This window comes from Pteropus medius, unplaced genomic scaffold, assembly GCF_902729225.1.
Source record: "Pteropus medius unplaced genomic scaffold, Ma_sr-lr_union100, whole genome shotgun sequence".
NCBI classification, from domain to species: Eukaryota; Metazoa; Chordata; class Mammalia; order Chiroptera; family Pteropodidae; genus Pteropus; species Pteropus medius.
Window position 1 is genome coordinate 1,394,072 of NW_024347793.1, and position 21,780 is coordinate 1,415,851.

Genomic DNA, 21,780 nt, shown 5'->3' on the forward strand with positions numbered 1-21,780 from the left:
GTGGCACTATACCACTTCGCCTTCCTCAGCCCTTAGCCCAGTACTTGGCCTATGCAGAATGAAGCCAATACCTCTGTTTATGAAAGTTTTATTTTGTGTCAGGTACCATTATAATTTCTCTAAACGGTTTGGAATGTGTCCTATTATCGTCCTCACTCTGTAAATGGGGAATTTCGGGTACTGGGAGATGAAGTCCCTGGTGCAGGGTCAGCCAGCTAGCAGCTGAGGTCTGAGATAAGCCGGCAATCAACAGAAGTTAGATTCTAACTTTCCACCTACGGGCGGAGGGCGGCACCGCAGCCACAGCCACGCCCCCGGAGTCCGACCCCTCCCTAGGGCCCGCGGGAGTAAACGCTCTTGCTGAGAGACCGTAGGGAAGCCTCCAGCCGCCAGGGGGCGCGCGCGGCCTTTCTGCCTTTCTGGCCCGCGCGTCCCGCGTGAAGTAGATATCCCAGAGTTCCGCGCAGGGTCGGTCCTTCCGCCGCGGCAGTTATTGAGGAGCAGTAGGTTAGTTGGACCGTGGGTCGGATCCGTCGCCATCCGGATCCCCGGGGTCTCAGTGGGGCTCAGGGGGCTGGCTGGAGGCAGCAAGTGACCCCGAGGGGGCCGGGGTACGGGGTTCCGGGCGGCAGTGGCCGAGCCAAAACTCAAATCCCACTCCCACTCGTTTGCAGCCATGGCTCTGCGCTACCCAATGGCCGTGGGCCTCAACAAGGGCCACAAGGTGACCAAGAACGTGAGCAAGCCGAGGCATAGCCGCCGCCGCGGGGTAAGGCAGGGGCGCGCGCTCCGAGGCTTCTTGGAGGGAGGTGGGATGTGCCTTCCGGCCAGGGCACGGCCTCCAAGCTACAGAGCGGGGTGGAGCTCAGTCGGGGTGTCGAGTCCCGAGAGTAGTGGGGAGCCCTTCTGGTGCCGAGCAGAAGGAGTCGTTGGGCCGGCCGCAGCAGTGCGTGGAACGTCCCTCTGTGGTCCACGCACCTGGACACCCCCGCCGGTGGGATGTTTGAAACTGGGGCAGGTGAAGCGAGTTTGACGTGTGAGCAAAGCAGTTTGCCTAGTACATCAGGAACGTGGAGGGGAAAGCTGATTGTCAGATGGAGGGATTTCAGGCTGGCCTGGGTTTATGGGCTCCTGTCTAGGTAAGAAACGCCCAAACCTGTAGGGAGTTTTTACAAGAGTTTGCTTGAGCCAGACAATTACCCGGATCTCAAATGTTTCTGGAGATGAACAGTTTTGTAGTTATTTTTATGCCTTTGAAATGGAGGGAATTTAAGGAATAAAGCAAGGTGGGGATTGGATTACAAGGTAAAGATTCTGTACTCGAGGGTGGCGTTATTTCTGGCATTTCAGAGGTGTTAACGAGGCGCACAAGGACAGTGGACAGGGCGGGTTTAAGCCCTCAGCACAGCCTGGGGTGTGCCCACGTACCATGACCCTCCAGTTAGGAATTTGGTTCGTCACAGCCTTTTTTCGTCCACACTTCATTAAGTTGACCCGACTGTATGGTGGCTGCCTGTGTCTGGGCCCAGGGAACAGCCTATGCATGGCCAGGCGTGATGTGCCATGTTGGGGACACTGGGGTCAGGGGGAATTGCGCTTCATTCACTGCAGTCAGGTGCTGCAGCTGGAGGCCCAGACGCGACCTGAAAGGGTCTGACCTGGGAGCGCCTCGTCCTGACGGCCCCCCCCCTCACCCCATCCCCAGCGCCTCACCAAGCACACGAAGTTCGTGCGGGACATGATCCGGGAGGTATGTGGCTTTGCCCCCTACGAGCGGCGGGCCATGGAGCTGCTCAAGGTCTCCAAGGACAAGCGGGCCCTGAAGTTCATCAAGAAAAGGGTAAGTGGTCTGTTGCCGGTGGGGCAGGGGTGGGACTGGGGCCCAGGCTGACGGCCCTCCTTGCCTGGCAGGTGGGGACACACATCCGTGCCAAGAGGAAGCGGGAGGAGCTGAGCAACGTCCTTGCAGCCATGAGGAAGGCGGCAGCCAAGAAGGACTGACCCTCCTGCCCCCGGCAATAAAGCCTTTTCAGAACTGGGTTCCTGTGCTGGCACTGGGGGGAAGTCCCATCTGGCCCTTCACGGGGCTCTGGGGGAGAACGCAGAAGGAAGCAACAGACAGTACTGGAAATGGTATTTAATCATAATAAACAGTTCATATGCGCCAAACTCCATGATTAAGCCATGATTGAGGTTCTTCGATGCTAAGCCTTGTGGCGGCTCAGCTGCCCGGGGCCGGGCCTGTGGGCCAGCATCACCGCTCCACAGCCAGGGCCTGCGCCTGCTCCTCAGGAAAGGCGATGTCAAAGATCTCGCGGTAGTGCTCCACGAAGTGGACCTCCAGGCCCTCGGTGATGAAGGCAGCCAGGTCGTAGAAGTCCTTCTTGTTCTCGGCAGGCAGGATGATGCACGTCACTCCGGCACGCTTGGCCTGGGGGGCAGGACCACAGGTCAGTCCAGGAGGGAGAGGGCTTGCTGGGGGCCCTGCTCACTGAGACCCTGCACACACTGGCCCTGAGTGAGGCTGCTACAAACCCTGTGTCACAGATGGCACGGAGACCCAGGAACGCAGCACTGGTGTCCTCCCTCAGCCCCCACCCCATCTGGATAATCACAGCACCTACTACTTCACCCTTAGAGGTTTCACACCCAAACACGCAATGGGAGCTGAAGAAAAACGTTACGTTTAAAATACATAGCTAACAATTTAGTTTTCCAGTTTTACTGACCACACATCCTGCCCAATCATGCAGCAGCCAGAGGGCATGGAGTCAGGCCCTGCCCCTCTGCTCTCAAGGTGACACCCCTGTCCTCACGGCAGCCCAGCTTCCCACACGCCTCTGCACTGCCTGCCTTCAGCCTGACTCCCGCTTTGGTGGACAGTGGTTCCCACTTGTCACGCTGTGCTGCTCCAGGGACATGGCAGGTGGTGACCTGCTGAACTCTGCACACACCCTGAGACTGTCCCTGTCACAGGACTCATCAGACTGAGCCCCCTGCAGGCTGACTGCTTTGGAGGCAGGGAGGGGCTGCCGGGAGCTGGACCTGCAGGCACAGCACCCTGTGAGGCCAGCCTCCCCTGCACCCATGCTTCTTGGTACCAGGCAGACGGGCGATGGGGGACCTTTGAGCTCAAATGCGGGCTCTTTCTATGGCAAGATCTGGAACATTCTCCAAAGTCTTGAAAAGGGTGAAAGCCATGATGGAGGGGGCAGCTGGCTCAACACAGACTCCAGGCCAAGTCCATGCCCGCTCTGAAACCGGCCATCACCCTTTGTGTGAAGGATGACTCGTCTGTCCCATGCTGCGGCAGGACGGGGCTCAGGACTCACCGCGATGGTCTTCTCCTTGATGCCGCCCACCGGCAGGATCTTGCCGGTCAGGGAGACCTCGCCCGTCATGGCCAGGTTGTGCCGCACGGGCCGGTCCATGGCCAGCGAGAGCAGGGCTGTGACGATGGTGCAGCCGGCGCTTGGGCCGTCTTTGGGAGTGGCGCCCTGGAAGGGAGAGGCAGGTGGGTGGCAGGCAGGCCAGACGTGGGCGGTCCCGGAGCTGCCAGGGCCCAGGCGGGCCTCACCTCGGGCACGTGCAGGTGAAGGTGTGAGGCCACCAGGTACTGGTTGCTGGGGTCGTGCTGCATCAGGAAGGCCCTGGCGAAGGTGTAGGCAATGCGGGCGCTCTCCTTCATCACGTCCCCCAGCTGGCCCGTCACCTCCAGGCTCCCGTCCTTATCCCCCTGGATGTCCTTCTCTTGTGGCCGTCTTGGAGATGTCTCGACGAACAGTGTGGAGCCTCCTGGAGGAGGCCAGTGTGCAGAGACCATGAGCCCTGGGACAGCCACTCTGCTGGGCCGCCTGTGGGTCGTGTCCCTGTCTGCAACATTTCCTTCCCCAGCTCTGCCCAGCCCAGTGCCTTCTCATCTTTCACGTGTCATAGCGCCCATGCCACCCCGACAGCCACGGTGCACTGGCCGTGTGTCCTGTACCTCCACACAGCCTGCCAGCGCCAGACGATTTTAGCACGATGGCTTTACAGCCCAAATAAGCACCTGCCATCCAGAGCCTGCTTCCTCAACACACCCCACAAAACTGCACCCAACCCCTGCCAGCCGCTGACAGGACAGCCCCCGGGCTATAAAAGGTCACTGAGACACGGGAGACCCCCCCTCTGTTGGGTGGTGCCCTAGGGTCTCATGCTGTGAGGACTCCTCCCATAGGCAAACCTGTGAAAGCATCACCCAGATAAGGCCTCACTGTCACCAGTCAGCCAGGGTGGCAGTGATAGTGACTGACGCCCCCCAGGGCATGGCCGGAGGGGCGAGTGGACTCACCCAGGGCCGTCCAGGCCAGTCCCATGACCACGCCGGGCGGCGTGACGTCGTACATGCGCTCCACAGTGAACACCGGCTTCCCCACGAAGTCCTGCAGGTTCTCGGGTGTCACCTCCACCGACTCAGCCTCGCCGCTGACAATCTTGTAGGCGGACTTCCGTAGGACCTGCGGCAGGCACGGTGTGGGGGGGCAGCCTGGCCACAGATTCCCACTCGCCACCGCCGCCTGTTCTTTTCGCTTCGCTTAGATCACGTAAATCGCACGGCACGTACACAGCGTGCCATCGTAACTAAGTGTGTATGGTTCAGCGCATTCAGCACATTCACACTGAGGTGTAGCCGTCCCCCCCATCCATCTCCAGAACGTTCTCATCTTCCCAAACTGACACTGTCCCCACCAAACACTGTCTTCCCAGCCCCTGGCTCAATGCGTCTGAGTCCCAGGGACCTCGCTGTGCAGCATCGTTCAGCACCTGCCCCCGCCCGGCCCCCGCTGGCCGCGTGGCTGCCGCAGGCTCACCTTCTCCACCTGCTTCTGCAGGTTGCGCACGCCACTCTCTCGGCAGTACTGCTTGATGAGGACGGTCAGCACATCGGATGACAGCCTGGCCTTGCTCTCATCCAGGCCACACAGGGCGCGGGCCTGAGGCACCAGGTATCGCTGGTGGGTAGGTAAGAACACACCATCAGGATCCCCTGGGGCACCCCGGGCCTTGGCCTCCAACGCAACGTGGCCCTGCCCACCATCCAGCCAAAGATCCCTGCTGGTAGGGTTCTGCGGTGGCCCCAGGGCGGTTGGGGTCATCTGATGTAACAGGGTGTCAGGGCAGGCTGCTCCAGGAGACCACGCCTAAGTCACTCGAAGGGTAAGGAACCAGCAAGGCCAGGAGGGTGAGTGGCAGAGTCCAGGCAGAACCTAGGGCTGTCAGGACCCTCAACAGTGAGCCCACGACCTGCAGATGCCCAGCCTGCTACCACTGCCCGGAGTCCTGCCCTTCCTCCAGATGTGATCATTGATGCCACCTCCTCCAGGAAGGTCTCCTGATCTCAGGTCTCACCCCCACACACACTGAAGGCCTGAGTATCAGGGTATGTGGCTTCTGCTCTGAGCAGATAGGGAGTAGTCAAAGGCCTCACGGTCGCCCACAGCCCGCACGACCTCTGCCTTACGGCAGTCACTGCACAGGGGGTCCTGAGCACTGAGTGGGGTGGGGGGAAGAGCTGACTGACCCTGGGGGTGGCCCAGGGGCCTCCAGGAGCCCTCGTGCCCCTCCCGTCATCCCTTTAGGGGTCTGAGGAAGCCCCCTGCTGACCGCTGGGTTAGCCCCTCCACCACCCAGTTGGGTCTCTGGCCGTGGACAGAGGACGAGGCGGGTCCTGGTCACGAGCTTCTCTCCCTCCTGCCCTCAGGGCCCAAGGGCTGGGACCCGGCGCCCATCTCGACCTGCAAAGGGCTCAAGGGGGAGGAACGCACTCACCCCCTTTCCGGAAAGGAAATACCGGGCTGGAAACAGACGCCCCCCTGCAGCACCCCTTCCCTATATCCCACCCTGTGCGTCTCTGGGTTGTTCCCAAATTGTATACTTCATGATAAACCAGTGACAGGAAGTACGCCATTTTCCCGAGTTCTGTAGACCATTCTAGTGAACTGTCAAACCTAAGGGGGTGGTGGGAACCCCGATTCACAACCAGTTGGTCAGGGTGAGAGAGGCATGGGACTTCTGAGTGGTATCTAGTGTTGGGGAGTCCTATGGGATGAGCCCCGAACCTGTGAGGTCTGCCACTAATCTCGGGTAGTGTTACAGCCTAATTGAACAGTAGGACACCCTGCTGGAGAACTGGCTGGTGTAGAGAGACGCCGCACACTGGGTGTCAGAGGTTTGACACCACGCAGTTTACAACGGGTCCCGTCTGTTTCTCTTGGTGACACCTCACATACACCACACGGTGGATCCTGTGCTCGTTTCTCCTCCCAGAACGAGAACTCTGACAGCAGGGTCACTGTGGGCTGGACCCCAGCTCTGGTTAAGTGCCCGACACTTAATGGGTGCTCAGATGTTCCTTGAGCCTAAGCCACAGAGGGGGGCCCCCTCCCCAGGGCTGGAGTCCCTGGCCTCACCTCTGCAATGGCGAGCTTCTCCTGGGCCACATAGCCCGACACGTTGATCATCTCCATGCGGTCCCTGAGTGGCTCCGGGATGGTCTCGGTGACGTTGGCTGTGCAGATGAACAGCACCTGGGGAAGGCAGTGGTGAGGTCCTGGAGGAATGGCCGTCCCGTCTTCCCCCGCCAGGCCAGCCCCCGGGCAGAACGCATACCTTGGACAAGTCCACGGGCACGTCCAGGTAGTGGTCCAGGAAGTTGGCGTTCTGCTCGGGGTCCAGCAGCTCAAGCAGTGCCGACGAGGGGTCCCCCTGGAAACCCCGGCCAATCTTGTCCACCTGGAAGAGCAAAAGGTGGGTGGTGCTGGCACCCTGTCCTGCTCCCTGTGCCTGCTCACCACTTAGGCGAGGGTGTCAGGCGGGCCTGGACCCGGGGAAGCCCTGAGCAAGAGCAAGAGGGCTGGCCCTACAGCGTGGCTGTGGGTGGACATGAGGTCCTCCAGGACAGGAGGAGGCCTGTGTCATGAGATGGCCTGGTTGCAGCGAGGCCACCCAGGGGGACTCAAGGACCATGGAAACTGCAGGGGCCGTGGGCTTCATCTGGAACAGACTCTGCCTGGTCAAGGCTGCCAAGAGCTCTGGGCTGGGAGGGCCCAGGGGACCGTGTCTGACCTTGGGGAAGCCCAGCCATGACCGCGCCCGGCCCCACACACACCTCATCTATCAGGATCAGGGGATTCTCCGTCTTGGTCTTCTTCAGGCACTGGATGATCTTCCCAGGCATGGCGCCCACGTATGTCCGCCTGGGGGAAGGCACAGTGGGGCAGTTGGAGTCTCAGCTGCCAGAGGCAGCCACAGCACACCACAGGCCCAGCTGCCTGGGAGCTCTAGGACCGCAGTGCGTGCCACGTGCCTTCCCGAGCTGCCCGGAAGAGGCAGCGGGGACATGTACAATGTGGCACAGTGGAGACCGGATAACTGTTAGCAGCTGCCATCCGTGCCAGTCTGCAGAGCACTCGGTCATCCCAATACCTTCCCCCAGCTCAGATTCAGGGCAGGGGACACCGATTCACAGCCAGGTCTCACCCAGACTTGTCACACCACCGCCCCACCCCTCCCCGCATCTGGACCTCACATCTAGACCATGAAACCCAACAAAACGAGAGGCGCCAGAAACAGCCAGGCACTGGCAGCAAAAACATCCCACATGCCAGGGTCTGGAGGGACCGCTGCTGGGCCCACCAGGCACTTTCAGGAGTGTGTCCTGACGAGCCACTTGCTCTGCCCCAGCTGGGCTACAAATGCCTGGCATTCGCAGGAAGCAAACCAGACTTGATTTCTGTGCTTGCGAGCTACGGCCCAGCAGGGCAGAGACCACAGACCAGGTAGAGGAGGAAATAATGAGATTTAAAAGATGACATATGTGCTATGAACAAAAAAAGCAGGGATGAGCAATCTAAAATGCTACTTGGCAGCAGCAGTAGTCTAACGTGAAGATGAGAAGTACCTTAGGGAGAGACTCTAAGGAAAGGAAGTAAGGGGGCAAGCTGCATGGATACTTGGAGAAAGAGATTTTCTGGGTAGGGGGAGCAGCCTGTGCAAAGGTCCTGGGGCGGGCCCATGCCTGGCTTCCTGGAGGAACAGTGAGGAGGCCTGTGTGGCTGGAACAAAGCGAGGGCCGGGAGAGGGCGGGGGGTGGCGGGGAGAACTGGGGGTTTTATCCCTGGGCGGGGGGACCAAGGACGGCCGTGGGCAGAGGCAGGCTTGGCTGGTATGGCACAACTGACATCAGCACAGGGTGCCTGCCTGTCCCTGTCTTTCTAGGCCCCCAGCCCTGATGACCCCCCACCTCCATGTCACAGATCATCCACACTTGTCAGAAACTAAGCCAAGGCCTTTCCTCACCCCGGGGAGTAGTCCTTGCCCACAGCCCCTGGAGAATCCCCAAATGGGGCACAGGGGACATTGGAGCCGCCTCTGCCTTCCATGATGCCCCTCCCCAACCTTCATCCTCATGCTGCCCCAGCTCAGAGGCCAGTCCTCAGCCAAGAACCTCCCCAGCTGCCCCAAGCAGCTCCCCACACCCCACCATACTCGGAGCAGGCCTCCCTGTGAACCTCTGCCCAGTGCTAGGCAGGCCCTGTCCCTTCCTGGCCCGTCCTGGAGCTCACACCAAAATCTGGGCCTCTCTCTTCCAGTCTGGCCACCTCCTCGGGGGCTCGAGACAGTGAGGAGTACTGGGCGCTGCACCCAACCGGGGTGCTCTCGCCCTGCCTGCCACACAGCAGAACCGTCCACGTTTTCAAAGATGCCAGAAATGTTAACTTTTAACAAGGACTCAAACTTTCCTTGAACGCTGTAGTGTGCCAGGGCTTTGGGGGCAGGTGGAGGGTCATGCAGCCAGGAAACCCCGCTGCAGGTCAGTCAAGAGGCAGAAACGCCGAGGCCCGCTTAAGACAGGGCCACCTTATCATTCCACCTTCTCCCCTCCTTCGGACGCTGGCAAACTGGGAACAGACACTTGGGTATCTGCTACACCCGCATCTCACCAAAGCATTTCAAAGAACCACCCTCGGCAGAGGCCGGTGTGGCAGGAAGCACTGGATCACGACATCCTGACCACCCATGGAAGGGCACCAGGCATGGGCCAGGTGGCTCTAAGACTCGGGACACAGAAGATACCAGCCCCCACCTGGGCGTGGTGAGGAAGGAAAGGACCGAGGCCGCACTGCTGTGGGCTGTCCCATCCTCACCCGCAAGACCGTTCTGCCCCTCGCTAACCCGGTCCCCGGTCAGACCACCCAGGCAGGGACAGTGACAGTGAGTGCCAGTCCCAGAACTGCCGGAGGAGGTGACAAGGGCACATGAGCTGCAACTACTGGATTCCGTCCACGTACAGGCTCCCCTGAAGAGGCTGAAACTTTGACATGCTGTTTGAGCGCCCGGATTCGGCCAGGCCTGGAGTCGGATGGATGCCTGTATTTCCAGTTACTTATTTCAGTGTGAGTGGAGTTCGCTACTCACCACTAAAACCACTCAAGGGCAGAAGGAACTCAGGAGGGATGGAGCCTAACAGGAGACTGGGGAGAGGCTGGCCTACCTGTGCCCCTTGATCTCGGCCACATCGGCCATGCCGCCCACGCTGAAGCGGAAGTACTCGCGGTTCAGGGCGCGGGCGATGGAGCGGGCGATGCTGGTTTTGCCCACGCCCGGGGGGCCGTAGAAGCATAGGATCTTGCCCTGGGTTGAGCCTCGGAGCTGGCTGACAGCGATGAACTCCTGCGGGCAGAGGCGGCTCCCGTAAGACTCAGTCACTTGCCACCTGTGCAGAGCAAGGGCTGTGCCTGCCATGAGCCTGGCAACCTTCTCGCACCTTCCAGGTTTCTGGGTGCTACAAGAAGGGACAAGGCCTGTCCCAGAGGGACCGAGCTGACTGAAGGTGTCATTTGCCACAGGACAGCCTGTGGCACCAATGAGACAAGTAGGTGCCAGGAGAACACAGTGGCTCGATGACCACGGCAGAGGCCCACCAGCAGGCCCCCACCTACAGGCCTGGTCCCCCCATGCCCTGGGCCGCTCATGGCCAAGCTGCCATCAGGCCCTTGCTTTCCTGCTCCGCAAGCTCCACTTTTAACCCCTCGTAAAGCCGCGTGCCGCCTGCAGCGGGTGAGCTGGCCCTGCTGAGCCGCTCCAACACTAGTCTCCCTGGCTGGGGCCCTCCATCAGCCTTGCCCCAGCCAAGCCCTTCCTGTACCCCAAGACCCCCAAATTCACCAGAGGGCTCCTCCTGGTCTCCACCACAGCATGGGGCTGATCCTGGGACCCAAGCCGAGACGCCCACCACCCACAAGCAAATCCGGACCGCGACATACCCTGCCTCTCAGCTCCAGCCCTGGGCACACTGACCAAGTGCCCGGACACGGAGCTATGGCGCCCAGGGGAGGGCTGGGCCAGCTCGTGCCCAGGATCCCATGGCCCACGGGAGGGATGCAGGCGGCCTCACCAGGATGCGCTTCTTGACATCCTCCATCCCGTAGTGGTCCTCCTCCAGGACTGCCTGCGCCCGGGCCAGGTCCAGGTTCTCATTGCTGTACTTGCCCCAAGGGATGGACGTCAGCCAGTCCAGGTAATTGCGGGTGACACTGCCACAGGACAGACCAGAGCTGGTGAACAGGGCTCAGCCGGCCACCCAGCCCCTGCCACTGCACATCTACCAGGCTGGCACCTGCTGCGCCAAAGCCTGAGCCGTGCCGAGCAAGCGCACCCTGGCTCAAGGCCTGTGACCTCTTTAAGAGCTGTCTGGGCACAGAGCATGTGGCGAGAACTGGCCCAGCTGCTGACACAAACGCTAGGGACACGGAGAGCAAGGGGACTGCTCAGGGCCCAACGCCACGGGGTCAGGGGACAGGGGTTAGAATAGGAAGAGACACCCTGACTCAGGGCAAGTGGAGGACCGAGAGGGACCCCGGGGTGGGAGCTGAGCACCTGGTTGGCAGCTGCCCCCAGCCTAGGAGACGCCCCTCATGAGGGCCCCGGGAGGAGACTGTGAAATGAACTACGGACATTGGCAACAGCAGTGTGAAAAGCTTATTTGCTGCCCAAGGAAGAGAAGTTGGGACATCTCTGGAATGGAGGTCACCAGTATCTCCCGGGGCCCTTGTTGAAAGAGCCTAGGCCCCCATGGACACCCTGAGCCATGGAGGGGTCCCACCCAGCAGGAACCCGGGGCCTGGTGCATGCGTCCCGAGAGGCTGTCCCAGGACCTGGCCAGCCCACAAGCTGCCCAGGAGCAATGCCCAGTCCATGGGGTCTGACATTCGGGCAAAGCCAGAACCCCATAGGCTCTGAGCCCCTTGGCCCAAACCCCGGCAGTCATCCTCACAACCAGCGTGCATGGGATGACGACGGCCGGGCAGGGCCAAGTGTCTAGCAAGACACACTTACTTCCCAGCTGACTCTCAGAGGGAAGCCAGGGACAGAACTCGGGGAGGAGGGCAGCCTTGGGGAGATGGCCCCGGGGGCTCCTGGCTGGAAGCACTGGCTCACAGCCAGACGTTCCTTGGTTCAAATGCCTGTCCCCAGCTACCAGCTTGAAGGCCGTGGCCACAGACTCAACTCACAGACTCTGAGGACTGAATTCTCTATCTGTGAAACGGGGGCAGCAGAGGAGGGTCCCACACAGGGCACCATGAGGACGGATGCACGGCAAATGCAGTTTCAGGTGTCAAGCACCTGTGCCCTCCTAGCATCCAGGGCCGGCGTCCCGGACCCTGCCAGGTCGCGAGCTTTTCCAAGGACTGGATGTGACAGAGACCAGCGTGGCCACCCCAGGCGCTCACTTGAACTCGGAGGAGTGGTTGTCCAGCAGGCTCAGCTTGCTCAGCTCCTCGTCCACAACGTCCATGACGTGCTTGGGGACCACAAGCTCCTTCAGCCGCTCGCGGAACTTCTCCTCAATGGCGTCCTTGTCCTCCTTCTCCAGGCCCAGCTCTTTCTTGATGATCTTCAGCTGCTCCTGCAGGAGGTACTTGCGGTGCGTCTGCTTGATCTTCTCCTCCACCTGCAGGGTCGAGAGGCTGCCGTCAGACCCAAGTGCACACGCCCCCATGGGATCATGGGGCTGCCGCTCCCCCAACTCAGAAACCGGGTGTGCGCGGCCCCAACTCCTCATATCGTAAAGCGAAGTCTCCCCCAGTGTAGGCCTTGTGGAAGCCATGCAACAAGTTAACAGTTCACTTTTCAATAGCGACTGAGACGAGGGAAGCTCGGCCTGACGCCAGCATGTCCCCTCTCTTGACAGACAAGACCCGGACGAGCAGCAGCCCTGTCTGCAGTATCTATGATAAGCAATCGTTACAAGCTTTTCCAATTAACACTGTGACGTGAAACTTTTTCCCAACGTACAAACACTGAAAAATGGAGTCACGTCTGAAAAACATGACTTTTAAACAGCTGATCATCCAGGTGGTGTTGGTTTGCCCAGGCCTGGGAAGGTACATCTCGAACGGCTGAGTCTTAGAGACAGCTTTACAGCCTTTCCCAGGCTGGTTCCCAATGTTAGGCATTTTCCCCCAAAACTCTGAAGGAGAGAAATCCTTCTCCCTTACCGGAGGACGGTGGATGCCTGCCTCCCTCTCTAGGCTCAGCCACTGGGGCCGCCCGTGAGTTTTAACCCAGCGAGGCTCACAGCCCTGAGAGCAGAGGCGCTCACCTCGCGCCCCAGGCGCTGCTGCAGCTTGCTCAGTTCGAACTCCTTCTTGAGGAGGGAGAGGGCCTTATACAGCCTCTTGGGAATCTGCCAAGAAAGAGCAGGCGTGAGGGGATGGTCGGAAGTCGGTGACCATCCATGGGGGGAACGGGCACTCTGTGGGCTGCTGCTGGGGGAAGCGAAAACAGGCAGGTGGCCAGGCCCCGCCTTACCCCAGAGGCTGGCACCCTGTCCCAACAAACCCAGTTCTGGAAACACCTCCCACAGATAAACTCCCCCAGGTGTACAAGCTGTGTGGACCAGGATTTCTGTACAGGCGTCATTCATGTTCACAAGAGCGAAAGACTGGCAGCACCCCGAACACGCTTCCACTAAATGATGGGCACCACCCGATGGAGTACTGTGCAGCCGTTAAAAGAACGAGGGATAAAAAGAGGAACGAGGGTGCTCAATGTGCACGGAAGGACGTGCGCTGATGTGAATCATCTCTAAAACGCAGCTGAGAACACCGGCCAGGCCGGGGGCGGCCCAGCCAGCGAAGTGGGACCGGCGCACGTAGACAGGCCACACTCACACTGGTCTCCTCCAGGACGTCCTGAAGCTCGTGGGACTCGGCTCCGGTCAGCGCAGCGCCCATGTCACTCAGGTAGATGGGGTTGTCCACCACCCTCTGGCCCGCCTGCATCATCTGCAGCACAGACTCTCTGGAAGGGACAGAGGGACATTGCCACGTGACGCAGAAACCACGGTAGCAGCTGAAACGTCACTCCTCAAGGACATGGGTCTCCTTGTCCCCTGCAGTGCTGAGAGCCAGCTCTATCTCTGGGCCTCAGCAGCTTCGCCGCCGGTGGGGCCGCCCATCTCAGAGCCATGAGACTAACGTCCTCGTGCCTCATCCCCTCCGGCAGCCACTCTGAGACCCCTCACGAGACCCCTCCCCCCAGCTGATGACGAAGGCTTCCAGCCAAATCCAGGCCCTCAGTCAGTAGGAAGGAAGCAAAGAACCTGGCCAGGTAAGCCTCCTCTTGCCAACCTCCTGCCCAGGGCCTCCCTGCTAGGAGGGAAGAGGATCCGCCTGCACGGGCCTCGAGGCCCTGCTCACAAGGTTTCTGACCAGAACGCCCTTGGGAAATTGCTGCCAGCCCAGTGGCCACAGAGGGAGCCCAGCCTGGCCTTGGGGAGCAGTCACATGCTTGGCTGGGGAGGGCACAGGAGACCAACCTGTAGAGCGGGTTCAAGGCGATGATGTCCCGGATGGTCTTCACAATCTCGGCAGTCAAGGCCTGGCAAGTGGGAAGGCCGCCGTGGGTCACCGGAACCCATGTGGCCCTGCGAAACCCCTCCCACCTGGCCCTGGCTAAAGACAGCCTCAGAGGCCCAGGAGCAGAGCCCAAGTTCACCAGTCACAGGGACACGGACCACGTGGGGCAAAAGCTAAAACGGACCGTGTCTCCTGACACTACGCGGATCTCAGAGCGAGCCCTCTTGAGGAGAAAAACGGTGAGAAGGTTCCTTATACCTTTCACCACTACCCTCAACAGAGACCCCTTCTCAACCTCGGCCATAACACCAGGCTGTGACATCTTTGTCTGGGACCTGCCTGTGAGTCACCAGGGCTCTCAGTCTGTCCCCTCTGCTGTGGATGCCATGGCACCGTCTCCCTTCTCACCCCGGCTCCCTGCCAGTGGGTCTGGTCACGCTCCACGCGGGAGCACCGGGCAGGTTATGGCATGAAAACCGGCACCTTGTTTGCTTCCAGAAAACCACGGCTCCCCACGTGAGGGGGGGGGGCAACGGGCACGTGCGACGAGAGGCCACGACAGCCAGGGCTTTCCACTGTAACCACCCGTTTCTTGTTATCGGGTCTGTCCCTGGACTGCCCTTTGTAGAAGTAACCGGAACCAGGCACTCGCATGACCGAGGATGAGCATGCTGTCTCCCTGAGGTCCCCCGATTCTATCCATCACACCATCTACGTGTTTGTCTTCCCCGTAAAGCTGTGCCCTCCTGTCAGGCCGCCACTAGCCACCCATAGCTATTTATATTTAAATGAGTTAAAATTAGTAAAATTAGACATTCTGTTCCTCAGTCACAAAGGCCATAGGTCAAAGGCTTATGAGCTACAAGAGTCTGATGGGGCAGAATTACAGAGCGCCTGCTACCACGCCAAGTTCTCCCAGACAGCGCTGCTCTCGGGGGCCCTGTGTGGCCCCATGGATGTGACTGCGGGCCTAGGCCAGTGGCATATGCAGCCAAGCACCTTCTGGTGCCCAAGGCAGACGTCACTAATTAATCACAGCACCCCTTGCCACCGAACTCAGATGCGGCCCCAGGGTCCTCAGCGTAGTACCACAGGATCAGACCAAAGCTGTCAGCTATGTCCCCACCCTCTGAAGACAGGTTACCCTGCCTAGAATCTGTGCTACAATATATGGAAGGACAGCGGGTCCGCCATGAGGAAGGCCGGCAGCCAAAGTCTGGAAGGCCATTTCTTCCAGCACAGCTCCCGGCTATGGAGCCCCGCCTCCCCTCCCTCACATCCCAGGCTTGGGGGTAAGGCTGGAGGTTCCTGCCCAGAGGTCGCAGGCTGGGGCTGGGCTTGGGTCCACACCCTACCTCCTTTGAGAGCAGTGAAGGGCCATGGATGTCTCATCCTGGTTCCTCCCGAGGGTTTGAGGAAGGAAAGTGGGCTGCACCCTCCAAAGGGACCCGCGAGCCTCGCCAGGATAGACCCTCATCGTGCACAAGCTCGCTCAGGGGGCCCGCGGGGCCACGTGCTTACTTTCACTTCTTCCGTGACCTGGAAGTCCTCGTGGACCACGTTCTCAACCTCCACCATGAGCACCTCACCGGGGGCGCCCGAGTTGGGCTCCACCACCATCTCCATCTGGCGCCTGGCGCCCAGGTCCTCCTCAGCCTCCTTCTTGCTCCGCTTCGGCTTCCGGCGGGGCTTCTGCTTATTCTCGGCCTCAGCCTCCTCTGGCTCCACCTCCAGCTGCCTGCTGATGTGGATCCTGGAGCAGGGAGTGGGGCGCGGGGCCCAGGTGAAGCCCATGCGACTGTCCCCCGCCCCTGACAGCTAAGGGTCCCGCTGGGCCCTGGAACTGCAGACGAGCCACTTTCTCAGAACCCCCAGACCAGCCCCTCCGCCCTGGCCTGCAGCTGACCCCTCCCCTCCACTTCCCACGCCAATGCCCCTCTGTCCCGCATGAACTAATAGAGAAGCCAGGGGGTGACCAGCTCTGGGGCCCAGCAAGAGCTGCCAGTTCGACAGAGCCCGGTGCCGAAATGCTGCCCACCCCGCCCCCAGCCCAGGGCTCAGCACGCAGCCGCTCCTTCACAGCAACCACATCTGATTCACGGGCACTTCCTCAGAGGCCTGGTCCCAACCACGCACACCCCCACCAATCTATCCATCTTCGCTTTCCCCCAAAACACCCATGCCCCGCTGGTGTCTTCCCCACTCGGGGCTGCTCCCGAAGGTGGCCCCTGCCCTGTTCCCCTGCTCACACCCAAGTGTTGGGTGGACACTCGGCCCCTGGTGTTAAATGATGTTCCACCTCCCAGCTCTCCTGTCACAAGGGTAGCTAACAATGGTGCCATCTTCAGAGGGCAGGCACGACAGCTACCTGCATGTGTGCTTGGTGCCTGGCTGTCACCGGCAAGGTGCACAGAGAAAAGGAAGTCGGGCCTCGGGAAATCCCGAGTAGCCTGGGTCAGCAGGACTCCACCCATAAGGTGCCTCATAATTAGCAGGGCAGTCAGGAGCCACCAATGTTCAATTAATTCACACCCTGTCCCCTCTGGCCACACTCTTCCAGGACACAAAGGAGCAGCCTCTTGCCTAAAACAGACTCGAAGGGGAGTAGATGAAGGGGTGTGGGGGCCGGGGCCGGAGGACCGCACCAGGACTGTTCACACAATCATGGCCCATTTCCTCTGTGTTCTGGGGGTGCTGCTGGCTGCCACAAGAAAAAGGCTCTGTGAGAAAACGGGATGGAAGACTCTAGATTCAATAAATGCCACTGAGTCTCCACAGGAGCTTTTCAGAACATTTACTCCACCTTTACTGCACGCTAAAGGCTTGCGGCTGACACTTTGTGAGGGTGGTCACAGGGCTCTCGCCAAGCGTCCTGGAGGACCAGTGCCCCGCCGAACACATCTGAGAAGCTGGTGAATTTCTCCATCGAGAGTGTCAACCCTAAGCTGGTCTCGCAGATTTGTCTTTATTAATCGTGGCATACTACGGCTGAAACTGAGCTTCCAAATGTCGTATGCGGCCCTTTGACAGACTTTTATCAGAGATAAAACTTACACAAACTGACAAGGAAATGTGTCTGACTGAAAAACTGCAAATCGCTAAGTGTGGCGCTACAGTGTGACCTGCCGGAGGATGCAGACACAGGCACCTGGAGGAAAAGGATGCCTGACTGAGAAGGGCAATGCCGACATACGGGACATGAGGCAGCTTGTTACTGTTTTGTGGTGTTTTTTGGAATAACGTGCATTAAAGAAACAGCTTTTCACTGACCACATACACCGCCGCTTTAACAAGGGAACTCCGGGAAGGGGGGTTCCGGCAGTGACACATCTCAGCCCTGGCCTCCAGCTCTGGCCTGGTCCCTGCAGTGTCCAGGCCGCAGGGCAGACCAAGAAGAGTGAGTGGGTGGTGGGCCCTGGGAGCATGCAGGGCTGCTCTTCCTACCCTGTCCCATATGCTCGGGTTCCCGCACCTTCTGTGTCCCATGACAATCATGCGCAGCTTGTCCCCGAGGTCCTGCATCTCGTGGATCTGCACAAATGTCCCCGTGTGGTAGACCTCGTCCAGGCTCTCGACCACGTCGGACTCATTGCTGAGAGAGAGGGAGGCAAAGGAACATCGGCATAGGTGCCGACTCCCACGGGGTGTCTCACGCTAAGAGGAATGAAGGGAGAGGCAAGAAACAGCTCTTCTGGCCTTGACTAAAAACTGAGTGACCTCTTTGCTCTCACAGGGCCTCCGGAGCCCAGTAAAGCACCTGCCAGCTAAGGGCCGCTAGCGGCAATGGCACACAGCTGAGTGGCTTCTGGCTGAGCTGGCCGTGAGCGGCCTGCATGGAGTTTTAATCCATTCCACAGTCCCATCACAGAGCCTGCTCAGAACACACCTAACTCAGCAATAGAACTAATTTCTACCTGGAGTCAAGGTGGGCAGACCTGGAGCTGACACCTGCCCACCTGGCTCTGCACTGAAGCGGCCTTGCAGGTGAGTGTGTCTAAACACCAAGGGCGCCCCAGGTTAACGTCTGCCCCACGCCTTGACAGCGCAGGAAGCCTGGCACCACGAGCCAAATTGTCGGCCCAGAATGCAAGGGATGTCGGCTCTTGGCCTAACAGCCTGCAAGCTTTGCTTGGTTTCTTCCGGGTCAAGGGTCAGAGGTTCAGGCTGTTCTCTGGAGCAGGACTGGTGGTGAGCTACGCTTCAGGGCAACTTTGGCAAGGGAGTGAAGGGAAAATTACACTTACGTGTCATCTCTCTTTAGAAAGACGCCGGCATATGGTTGGGCGAGACGGACTTTCCTTCTTAGCAGCTCAACCAACTTCTTATTTTTAACCTAGCATGACAATGACCTCAAGTGAAATGCAGAGTAAGTTTTCTGGCTGACATTTTGACAATAGTTCTAGCGTTTTTTTTATTATTCTCTGGGGACATGCGAATCTGATGCAGAACACTAACCAACATGGTCCAGGAACACCTGAGCCCCAAACAAAAGATAAGTGTATGGAGACTGGAGAGGGACAGTGTTGGCCAGCTGCATACTTCAGTGGTTCACCCCCCCCACCCCCACCACACCACTTCCTAAAGAAAAAATTCAAAGTAAGCAAATGGCCAGCACCAAGAAGTTAATTTAACATCTGAGAGCTGTTTCAGTGACAAAATGTCTTGGCTTGAAAAATCTAAACCATTCTGATTTCATCAGTGTCAGAAAGACGACACTAAACATGTGCGTAATTCAAATGCAGCCCACCAGATGTGGTTCCACAACGTAGCGGTTAGTACATCTGCTTTACATGCAGAAGGTCCTGGGTTCGTGCCCCAGTGGAGCCATGGTCCATGGTCTATGGCCTTGGCCCCCTGAACGAGCTCGATGTCTGATCTCGGAAGCTAAGCAGGGTCAGTCCTGGTTAGTACTTGGATGAGAGACCACTTAGGAAGACCAGGTACTGTAGGCATAATAATTTAAAAAAAAACCCACAAATGCAGCCCACCAATCACATCTCTACCCTATTTATCGATCATCAAAACCCCCAGGACCGCAGCACATTCTCTTGATGCCATTTCAATGGCAGGTAGAGGGTTGATGTCTCCTAGGAAACAACTGATGGGGGTAGTACATAGATGTCTTTAGGTCTCAACTGATTTCTTTCAAGCTTGAGGTAATTCCCAGGTCAGATTCTGATTAAACGTAACGGCTCACAAACTTTAGCATGCATCAGCATTAGAGGACGTGTTAAAATAGATGGCTGGGCTCCAGCCCTGCAGTGTCCTATGGATAAGGTCTAAACAAGCTCCCAGGTGCTGCTGCTGCTGCTGGTCCAGGCACCGGCTTTGAGAACCAGTGTTTTAACTCACCCTCTAATGGGGGCTCTTATGATCTGGGAATTCCTGACATTATAGATGCATTTTTCCCAGAGAAAAAGTCCATGACACCTGTCAGGAGGGTACATGACCCAATGAAAATTAAGAGCCACTGGTCTGCACGGATAAGGAGAAAAGCTATGGGGTAAGTTAGCCGCTTACAGAGTCAACTACAAAACTGAGAGGAAAGGTAGCTTTGCTAACAAGTTCAGAAACATTTATCACGTCCCACAGAAATGTTCCCATTTCTCCTCTGCTAACAGCTGACTGCTGCACCTCAGCACCTATCACCTCCCTTTGCCAGGGTCCCTTTTTTTGTTGTTGTTATTTACAAGGTAACAGCAATAGAAATACAAGATATGACATGCCAGCCTCATGCCAACCAAAGTGACTCGCTGAACCCTCCTGGCTAGCTCGAGGTGGGCACACATTATCTCTTAGAAGAATTGGATCTCTGCTTGAGCACTGGGGACAAAGAGCATCTGTCATTTTGCAGGGCTGTGGGCATCATACTTGGAGTCCCAGCCCCAAAGGTCTGGGAGGGTAGAGAGGATTGTGGAAGGTGGGGTCAAGGACAGAAAAACGGTCTCCAGGGCAAGCTTCGGAAATATCGGAAGTGTCCCCAGAGAAAACAGCAGCTGCTTACTACTGAGAGATACTAAGCACCGGGCACCATTCTAATCCTTTACACACGTGACCTTACGTACCTCCCACAGCAGCTCTAAGAAGTGAGGTACAATTAGCAAGTCCATTTCACAGATGAGAAAATGGAGGTCCAGTGGAACAGCTTGCCCAAGGTTACAAAGCTAGAGGTGGCGGAGCCAGTCACAGGGCTTGGCTCTGGGAGCTGCGAGTGACTACTGTTCAACATCACGGAAGGCCCTTGGAAGGGGGGCCCGGACACAACCAGCAGTGCGCAAGAGGAGGCGGAGGGGTCCTTCCTGTCCCTCCCCACTGGCTGGTTGTTGCCTCTCTGTATTGTCCTCTATTTCAAGGGATCCCTGAGATTTATTTCACAGAAACTGGAGTCTGAGGAGGAGACACTGGAGGGTGAATGCAGAGGCTGACTCATGGTATGACCTTGCTTAGTTAACAGATAACCTTTCTCCTCCATGGACTCGTTTCCAAATCATTTTTTAATAAAGAGGGGGTAGGGAAGAAGAGAAGCATTTGGGTGCTTCCTACTCTAAAAACTCAAGCTCCTTGCACTCCTGCTTTCTCTGTTACATCATCCTAGTCCCCCCCACCCTCACCAGGGCTCTTAGTCTGAAAGGATCTTGTTTCCTGCCTCTTCCACTAGAATCGCAAGTTCTCAGGCAAAGGGACTGTGTTTGACTTGTTTGCTGCTATATCCTTGGTGCCTGCTGCGTGGCAGGTTAAGAGCACTCTGCGTGATGAAAAGAACCACAGCCGCACCCCTAAGAAAGTTCCTCTCCCACCTTCCTCCTCAGTCTCCAGCACCATCCACCCCTTGCTCTATTATTCCCTGTAGTACTTACTCATCTTGTTTATTGCCTCTCGCATCCCGCTAAAATGTTAGCTCCAAAGACAGGAGCTTTTGTGTCTTGTTCACTGCTGTAGCCCTAACACCTAGAACTGAACCTGGCACATGGTAAGCGGTCAAGAAATATTTAAGGAATAAATCCCGACCCCAAAGAGGCTCATAACCAGAAGGGGAACAGTCCTGGGGGAGAGAGGGTTATGAAACATTTACCAAGATCCGCAGAAAAGTAACTGTGCAGCAATACCGTGCTGGTCCTTTGTAGAGCCGGATTTCTCTAGATTAGAACGCTAAGTGGACAGTCCTAAACTCTTTGGATTCAACTCCCCTTACGGAAGTGGGAGGAATTTAGCTCAAGTTCACCAAGCTAGTGATGAGGATTCGAACTCCTGCCTTGAAGAAACTTCGTGTCTGAAAACCTTTCGATGAATGAGGGTGCTAAGTGACCTCTCGGTCCAACCTGCTTCTTGCAGAGGTGGGGACATGGAGGCCAAGGAGGGGCTCTCATTACCTCGATAATCTTGATAAAGCGCGGGAACACCGGGTTGCGGGTGACGGCGATGAGCGGCAAGTGCGGGAAGACGTCGGGGATGGTCATGGGCGTCAGTGCCGTTATGACCGGGCTTTCCCCGCCGCCCGAGCTGCCCCCCGCGCCCGCGGCACCATCCTCCGCGCCGCCCTCGGAAGCATCCTCGCCGCCCGAGAATGAGCCGCCGCCGCCGCTGCGGTTGTTCGCTTCCCAAAGTCCACGCCACTGGCCCGCAGCCGCGGGGCCACGGCCCCACAGCGCCCACGGAGGACATGCGTCGCAGGTCCGCCGGCCTCTGGACAGCCACGCTCCGGCCGCCGTTGGGACCCGCCCCCCGGCGACAGCCAACACCGGCCGCCGCAACGCCCAGCATCGCGCAGCGCCCCACAGCCGCACGTAGCCTGTGCCCGTAGCCATGGCTCGGCCATCCTGGCGGCGCACAGCGCTTGCGTCATTTCCGCTCGCCCGGCGGAGGCGCACGTGACAAACGG

The 21,780-nt window shown here is 58.4% G+C and overlaps 2 protein-coding genes across 3 annotated transcripts; one reads left to right on the plus strand and one right to left on the minus strand.

Moving 5' to 3' along the window:
• Nucleotides 1-351: 351 nt before the first annotated feature.
• RPL36 (ribosomal protein L36) lies at nt 352-2,169 on the plus strand. The gene is made up of 4 exons (XM_039878466.1): nt 352-507; nt 675-769; nt 1,706-1,840; nt 1,912-2,169. The coding sequence occupies exons 2-4, from the start codon at nt 677-679 to the stop codon at nt 1,999-2,001; spliced, it is 318 nt and encodes a 105-aa protein (XP_039734400.1). The 5' UTR covers nt 352-507; nt 675-676; the 3' UTR covers nt 2,002-2,169.
• On the minus strand, nt 2,123-21,714 carry LONP1 (lon peptidase 1, mitochondrial). 2 transcript variants are annotated; one of them, XM_039878457.1, is made up of 19 exons: nt 21,272-21,706; nt 18,146-18,234; nt 17,374-17,493; nt 16,383-16,484; nt 15,423-15,654; nt 13,862-13,923; nt 13,215-13,344; nt 12,644-12,727; nt 11,772-11,992; nt 10,436-10,574; nt 9,533-9,711; nt 7,148-7,235; nt 6,649-6,771; nt 6,450-6,566; nt 4,851-4,991; nt 4,331-4,496; nt 3,578-3,795; nt 3,333-3,497; nt 2,123-2,431 (listed from the first exon to the last, which is right to left on the minus strand). In XM_039878457.1, exons 1-19 carry the CDS (start codon nt 21,704-21,706, stop codon nt 2,255-2,257), a joined length of 2,988 nt encoding a protein of 995 aa, XP_039734391.1. In that variant the 3' UTR covers nt 2,123-2,254. The 2 variants fall into 2 exon arrangements, with proteins under 2 accessions (XP_039734391.1, XP_039734392.1); XM_039878458.1 differs by lacking the exon at nt 16,383-16,484 and having other exon boundaries at nt 2,255-2,431; nt 21,272-21,714.
• Between the last annotated feature and the right edge of the window lie 66 nt (nt 21,715-21,780).

Coding starts and splice junctions, on each gene's coding strand:
- RPL36 (XM_039878466.1), top strand. CDS start 677: ATGGCTCTGCGCTACCCAATGGCCGTGGGCCTCAACAAGGGCCACAAG. Junction 770..1,705: donor GGCATAGCCGCCGCCGCGGG/GTAAGGCAGGGG, acceptor CCCCATCCCCAG/CGCCTCACCAAGCACACGAA. Junction 1,841..1,911: donor TGAAGTTCATCAAGAAAAGG/GTAAGTGGTCTG, acceptor CTTGCCTGGCAG/GTGGGGACACACATCCGTGC.
- LONP1 (XM_039878457.1), bottom strand. CDS start 21,706: ATGGCTACGGGCACAGGCTACGTGCGGCTGTGGGGCGCTGCGCGATGC. Junction 7,236..9,532: donor GCCGAGATCAAGGGGCACAG/GTAGGCCAGCCT, acceptor GCCTTCCCCCAG/GCGGACATACGTGGGCGCCA. Junction 4,497..4,850: donor TGCAGAAGCAGGTGGAGAAG/GTGAGCCTGCGG, acceptor TGCCTGCCGCAG/GTCCTACGGAAGTCCGCCTA.